Source organism: Coffea eugenioides, chromosome 5 (genome assembly GCF_003713205.1).
Source record: "Coffea eugenioides isolate CCC68of chromosome 5, Ceug_1.0, whole genome shotgun sequence".
NCBI lineage: Eukaryota > Viridiplantae > Streptophyta > Magnoliopsida > Gentianales > Rubiaceae > Coffea > Coffea eugenioides.
The window spans coordinates 29941377-29949212 of NC_040039.1; the positions used below are offsets into that span (position 1 = coordinate 29941377).

A 7836-nucleotide genomic window follows, 5' to 3' on the forward strand; every position below is an offset into this window, starting at 1 on the left:
ATCAAACGGAGGACCGTAGCAGAAACGATAATCCAACTGTCACAAAAATTTTGCCCTGAAAGTCTAATTCCCTCATTATGGATTAATTACCTAAGTAGCCTAGAAGATGCCCTCATAAAAAGACAGCCGACCAAATGTTACTATGTGACAAACTATGCTCAATTCTGTCATTATTTGGACTTCATCCCTTATAAAATGGACGTTAAATGGTTAATTTGTCTAAGCAAGAAACAAGTTTTCACCTTTCTTGTCGATGGCTAGCACAATAACTCACACAGTCTTAGCTGTGCTATTATGTGTTTTGGCAGTAGTAGCAAGAACCAACTTGGACAAGCAATCTAGTGATTTCAACCTATCTAAAATATTACCCTTGTTCGATGAAGATGGTATATGTAATTTAGTGGTGGAGAAACAAGGCTATGTCTGCCAAGAGCATAAGGTATGTCTATGAAATTGCAGTCCAGGATGCTACTGATTATTAATAAACAAAAAAATAAGGTCATGTTTTACTAAATCGTGGGGCAGATCCCCCTCCGGCTTTTAGTAATTACAGTCATCTCCCTGTTAGTTTTTCCCCCTATACTTCAATTTTCATGAATTTATCTCCTTTATATCATGTACATGGTTAGTTTTACAATAGCAATGTAGTTTTGGATGACATGAGGATATACATAAGGTAAAATTTGCAAGCAATTTGAGAGGAGGTTACTGTAACATTTTTGTAAAAATTTTAAAGGTACAGTTATAACCTTATTAGGCGACTTTGGAAAATATGAGGAGTCCCACGTAATATATACAACTGAAATTCTTTCTTAGCTTTTCAGTCTGCTGCTGCTTATTAGGCAGTAATAAATTGATTCTTGCTTTTGATAAAATTGAAAAATGGATTTGTAAATCCAATAATAGTTTTATGCAAAAGATTTTGAACCTATTTTAAAATTATACTTTTTTTGGGTAAGATTATTTTAAGGTTATACGAAATTCTGTCCGTGAATACATTTTAAAATTTTAAGAGCATATAAATTAATGTTGTAAGCCACCATTTCACATGACAGTTCTCTAGAAGACAAATTGGGTAATATAAAGTAGGCCCTTTAAAAAAAAAAAAAAGGTAGGCCCTTTGTCTAGAAATTGGTGACTCATAATTTAACTTATTTGGAAATGATTCAGGTGATAACGAAAGATGGTTATATCTTAAGTCTGCAAAGGATCCCTGAGGGACGGGCTGGCAAGGCAGCCAATAAGATACCAGTGCTTCTACAACATGGGCTTCTGATGGTCATTGCTTTGCCAAGTTGAAAATTTACATTGTCAAATTAAGTTTTGGATAACTAGTGTGCTGAATTTTGTAATCTTTGTCACTGACAAAAAAATGATTCCAAATAACTGATTAAAATCAAATTTTGCACAATTATTTGCTGATGCATGCTTAGTCAAAAAACTTTCATTATTGGGCAAAGACCACAAATTGTCACTAAACTATTTCAAATTTCATATTCTGGTGACTGAACGTTTTATTTTTCTGAAATGGTCATTTAACTAACTAAAACTGTATTTCGAGACTAATAGGTATGCATTTTTATTAGATAAGTGAGTCATTTTGGTAAAATAAAAAAGTTTAATGAACAAAACAAGGAATTTTAAACTGTTTAATGACCATCTTTCAATTTGCTCTTCATGTTATTAGGTTGTGAACAACTGTATATTATGTAAAATTCAATTAGAAAAATGCCGGTATTCTTTTCAGGATGCAGTTTCATGGATGATAAATTCACCAGATGAATCTCTAGCATTTATTTTGGCTGATAACGGGTTTGATGTTTGGCTGGCTAACACTCGAGGCACCAATTATAGCCGCGGACACACATCAATTGACCCAAATGATCCGGTTTTATAATCTCTAAGCATTTTTTACTTCCTAAAATTAGATTCTAGTCCTCTAATATTTTTGCAAGTTTTTGCAGTCTTATTGGGATTGGTCTTGGGATGAATTGGTTGCCTATGATCTGCCAGCTACCGTCCAGTATGTTCATGACCAAACAGGGCAGAAACTGCACTATGTTGGCCATTCCTTGGTAATTTGTCCATCAAATTTTGCATTCCCACATTAATCAAATACATAAGAACTCATCTTAAAAATCCATAACTACTTTAAACTTTGCGCCACTAACTTCTGAATCATTTCTTATTTTGCGCCTGAATTCCAATTTTGAATGTCTTATGCTCTAGACTTTCAAATATGTCCGACTTTAGTTGAACTATTAACCACATTAAGAAAATTAAAGAAAGTTTAGAATATTAAGAAAATCTGTTCAACTTTACTCCTCCCATTGTTCTAAAAGAAAGTCAAATTACATATTGCGCCACTAATTTACCTTATATTCACACATTCTACCCTTAAACTTTCTTATTAAAACTTTTATGCATATATATAACACATGGAATTCGGTTTTTTTCTACTCATTGATCAAATTTGGCACGAGCAGAAACCGGAAATGTGGCTTGGGCCACATAAGACTTGCGTTGCATGTATATTGCATTCCAAATGTTAGATGATGAACTACAATTTTTTTGGTGCTTAAATTTAAATTAAAATGATGTGACATGCATCTAAATCTAGTGTTGGAAAGATTAATCTATAAATGAAAATTTCAAAAGCCTTAGAGGTAAATTACAAAATTTTAAATTCTTCAAGGGCATGGAATTGAAGTCCAACAATAATTCAATCTCTAGAACTCGCTACATTTCATTAATTAGCAATTATGGGGTTGTATATACAAGTAATGAATCTAGTCTGGACTTTACTTTTTTTCTTAATAAATTTGTTCCCAAATAGTGTAAGATAATATTTCACAAAAATATTCTTTTTGTCCCTCATTTTTAAAACGAAATGAATTCATCTTGGACATTTAAAATTTGAAGCTATTATATCCATAAACTCAACTGTAAATCTGAATTCAACCACACAACAACCCGATTGTCAATTTTTGGGGTTTTAATTGGTTGATCATTTCGCTAACTAAATCTAATGTTCACGTGAAAGCTAATGAACCCAAAAAGGAAAAATAAAATATTATAACATAAAAAAGAAGGATGAATCTTTCCTATATTGTCATTGTATATACTAACGGGTCTAGACACCTATCACATCATTTCAATTTAAATTTATATACCAAACTTGTATGTATGGTACACATCTAGATTCACAAGTGTATTCACTATTGGTGCACGAAAAGATTTATTCACAAAAGAAACCCTACTATTTCAGGACAAAGGAACAGCCTTTTTATGTTATAATTTTTTATTTTTTTCTTTTTTTTCAATAAATGTCACGTAAATGTGATGGAATTGACCAATTGATCCATCAATTTTGGCCCCGAAATTTGTTATTGGGTTATTGGATTGTTTAATTCACATTGAAAGTTGAGTTCGGGAATATAATAGTTTTAATTTTTAAATGTCAAGAGCTAATTTGTTTCATTTTAAAAGTGAAGGATGAAAATAATATTTTTGTAATATGTGAGAGATGAAACGAGTCATTTTCTCGTATTATCTACTCCTTAAATTGTTTCAACGTAGAGTGTAATACGACAAAATAGTACTGGACCTACAGAATCGAAGAACAACTTATTTTGTGTTAAAGCTCATTAATCAACTCTTGAAACACGAAAGCTCAATCTAGTCCGAATCCTAATCAGCATCGTTTCAATCCAACATCATACTTAAGTTCATGAATTTTAAATAAAACATTCAAATAGTTAGGCATAATTCTATCTTAGATCAGAGTAATTCCTATCCTAGTATTGTTTTACATAATTAATACGCTATTTTGCAGGGAACATTGATTGCTTTTGCCGCATTTTCTCAAGAGAAGTTATTGAACTCCATAAGATCTGCTGCTCTGCTTAGCCCTATTGCTTATTTGGCTCAAATGTCTTCATTTCTTGCAAAAACAGCTGCTGATGCATTTATAGCTGAAGTAGTGGACAAAAAATCTCTTATTTTCTTAAAGCCTTCGTTTTCGCAATGTTGTATTCATTAATTGATTTTTCTGTTTATTTTTGGTCTGGGAACCCAAAGTTTCTTATCATTTTCCAGGACTTATACTGGTTGGGAATTAAGGAATTCGCTCCAAGAGGGTGAGTATCAACTTGAAGATTCTACAAGAGAATACCACTTAATAGAACAACTTCTAAATTTTAGCATAATTAACCTGGTAATTAGTCAAATTTTGGAAAATCAAGAAAGTAGAAAATTTCTGGACAATTAGACAATCTATGTTTGTCCAAAACATATTGTTTTGGTCACTTTGTTAAAATTTTGTATACATAACCATTGCCAGTGATATCAAATAAGTGTAGCTTTAATCAGGATGGGAATCAATGTTTCTAAATGGAATTCTGAGACTGAATAATATGAAGTTAATAAGTCTCAAAGTATAAGATGGTTTTTTTTTTGGATGTGCAAAGTATAAGATGGTTTGAGAAGGAAAAAATAATTGTATCATGATCAGTTTTCCATCGACTTCTCTTTTTTTTTTTTTTGGTTATTATTTTTCCAAATTTTACTAATTCCACCTATATTACTGGCTATATTTTAACTGGTTTATTTTGATCACTTGTCTACTCCTGGTTTACCTATGCCATTCAAACATCAAAAACCATAACTTAAAAAAGACATTTGAGCTCCTAATAATTATATATAATCTGGTTTTATTCTCCATTCTGCGTTTTTTTTATTGCCCTCTTTATATTCTTTGTTCTCTGTCTTTGTGCTTATCTTTCCTAGGGAACAAAGCCTTTGTCTTTATATTCTTTGTTCTTTGTCTTTGTTCTTTATATTCTAAAGTTTCTTGTTGTGTTCCCCTTGTATGCATAATACTGAATTTACTCATCGTGACATTTCTTTTCAAGTTAAATAGGGAGGCAGCTGTCAAACTTTTGGAAGATATTTGCAAAAATCCAGAAAACAATTGCTCCGACTTAATGACTTCTTTTACATGTATCTGACTTTCCTTTTCCCTTCCCGTCTTTGAATCCATTGAGGTTTGATGGAAAACTTGTCGAATTCGGTTATCACCTAAAGTTAGAAAAATTGTTTTCTTATCTTCTTCCTGTGATAGTTTAAAAAAAAAATTATGCATCCTTTTTAGTATATGAATATAAGTTCAAAGTACATCAGGATAGTTGTACCTATTTCTGTACCCTTTTAATGCTCGATATATTTTGGTTTTTGCCTTTTGGTGCTCTATCCACTCTCTAGTAAAGCAATATATATACGCATACCCACACACATAAAATTGTCAATTTAAAATATATCCACTCTCCATTATGACTAATAAATTTTGTTTTTTGAACCCATTTGCACCCTAATCCACAGTTATAAAATGTCAATTTAAAAATGTAGTTTGTCCGAACAGTTTTAAAGCAGAAAATATACAAAACACACACATACACACATGTATGTGTGTATATATGTATAAATATGTATATATGTATATGTATGTGTGTATATATGTATATGTGTATATAAATGTATATGTATATGTACATGTGTATGTATATGTGCATATATGCATATATACATATACATATATACATATATGCATGCATATATACATATGTATGTGTGTACACATACATATATGCTTGTGTGTGTGTGTGTGCATACATACATATGTATATGTGTGTATACATATTTGTGCATGTATAGGTGTATATATGTGCGTATGGATATATGTGTATGTATATGTGTGTATGTGCATGTAAAACATTTTATATTCTATTAATAGGTGCGTTGAATTTTTATTGCCGAAACCGTCTCTTTCTATCATGTGTCCTTGGTTCTTCACAAATGATTAAGGCCTGTATAGTTTTATAATCAATCATTAAACTTCTTTCTTCGTAGGCCGGAATTGTTGTGTGAACTCTTCTAAGACCAATGATTTTCTTGATCACGAACCTCAGTCAACAGCAACGAAGAACATGATCCATCTAGCTCAGAGTAAGTATTTTTCACCAGAAATGACACGAGAATATACATGTTGTCACCAAAACTAGGGAAGTACAATACAACTCCCCAGAAAAAGTTTAAGCCATTTTACACTGCAGTTTCTAGTAAAATAGTTAAAAGGGAGAATTAGAAAGACCTATTTTGGATTTCATCCTGTTTTTCTCAGAACTTACTTCTAAACTTTAAGAACTTCTTGAATGACTTTTTTCAATATAATCAAGATGTGAAAAGTTGTTTATATGGATTAGTGAATAGTGGTAGAGGCAACACATGGAAAACTTGCATTTTCTGCAACTTTTTAATTTTAAATGTTACTATAGAAATTTTTCAAAAAGTGTGTAAGTGCAGTTAAAGACGTTAGAGAAGATTTTAACCAGAAAAAATTCCAAAAAATTTCTTACCAAAAGAATATTTTATGGTTTTCAAAGCTTTAATCATTTAAAAGTTTATGTATAAATTGTTTTAATGTTAATGTCAAAGATGAGTGTAATTACATTAAAAAAAATGCAAAAGTTTAAAAATGTCGAACATGTAATATATACCTAATTACCAACTAGGAAATCAATTAATTTTCCATGCACACATTACACATCACAGTAAATATATAGTTGACACACAACCAAGGAAAAGTTTCTATTCATGCATGAAGAGATATCAGGAATCTTATTTCTGACTATGCATTAATATATAAATATAGATGTGTAAAGAGTATACGAGAAAAGACAAATTGATCTGTCTATCATAACATTGTAATTTCAGTTGATATCATTCATTTTCTTCTAGGCAAACATATCTTACATCATGGTTTTCATGCAGTGATTAGACAAGGAACTATAGCCATGTATGACTATGGCAGCGCAGATGAGAATAACAAACATTATGGACAGCCCACTCCTCCTGTATATAATATGAGTAGTATTCCAAAAAATCTTCCTCTTTTCCTGAGCTATGGTGGCCAAGATTATCTCTCGGATGTTGATGATGTAAAAACTCTTCTAAACGCTCTCAAGGATCATGATGCTGACAAACTTTTTACCCAATATAGGGAGGATTATGCACATGCTGACTTTGTTTTTGGTGAGAATGCTAAGCAAGTTGTGTATGATCCACTCATGGCATTTTTTAAGCTTCAATGATTGTGAAAAGAAAAAGGAAATGGATGTACTTGTATTGTATAACGTTCCATATGATTATACTATGTTAAGCAATATCTTTTCTTTCTCTAAGTTCTAGTAGTCAAAATTCTAACTTTTATCTAAACTTTTTTGTAAATATTTTGATCCAATTTAATTGAGTTATGTCAACATCGGAAGATAGTTTAATTTTTTTGTGAGCAAGAATTGGATCAGTCATCCCTCACATATTGTAAATGTGAAAATTCAGTCCCTTAGAATGAAAATGATCAGTTTCAATCCCTAGCAAATAAAAAAGGATTCATTTTAGTCCTTTTGCACTTTTCCAAATGATTTTTGGCCGGAATGTGTCATGCGCACATTATGTGCCCAAATTTTAAAGGGTAAAAATGGCAGACCACTTCAATATTGACCAAAAAGTGTAGGCAAATGCTTGCATGAACTTGGTCGACCACCTAGATTGTACCTCCCTTAGCCAGAAAATAGCCACATCACACTTTGCATATAATAATATTCAAAAAGTCTTCAAAAGTTATGATCAACCTGGACTCTTGATTAAATGAAAGTAAAAGGAGTTTGACTAAAGAAATCAAATGTACGATCAAAAAACTTTCAAGCAATAATTGTTCAGTCTCTAGACCATCTGGATTCAGGAAGGGATGAAGAGAAGGCCTAGGGAAGAAAAGATGAG

General features: G+C 31.5%; 1 protein-coding gene across 1 annotated transcript; it reads left to right on the forward strand.

Annotated features, from left to right (window-relative positions):
- Positions 1-253: 253 nt before the first annotated feature.
- Positions 254-7148, forward strand: LOC113771361 (triacylglycerol lipase 2-like). Its single transcript, XM_027315950.1, has 9 exons — positions 254-439; positions 1171-1278; positions 1748-1888; positions 1965-2075; positions 3836-3979; positions 4099-4139; positions 4922-5001; positions 5908-6003; positions 6829-7148. The coding sequence occupies exons 1-9, from the start codon at positions 254-256 to the stop codon at positions 7146-7148; spliced, it is 1227 nt and encodes a 408-aa protein (XP_027171751.1).
- Positions 7149-7836: the final 688 nt, after the last annotated feature.

Bases quoted from the DNA above. Each gene is read 5' to 3' on its own strand.
- LOC113771361 (XM_027315950.1), top strand. From the start codon at position 254: ATGGCTAGCACAATAACTCACACAGTCTTAGCTGTGCTATTATGTGTT. The intron at 1,279-1,747 runs GTCATTGCTTTG...TATTCTTTTCAG, and splicing joins TACAACATGGGCTTCTGATG to GATGCAGTTTCATGGATGAT. The intron at 3,980-4,098 runs GTAGTGGACAAA...ATCATTTTCCAG, and splicing joins CTGATGCATTTATAGCTGAA to GACTTATACTGGTTGGGAAT.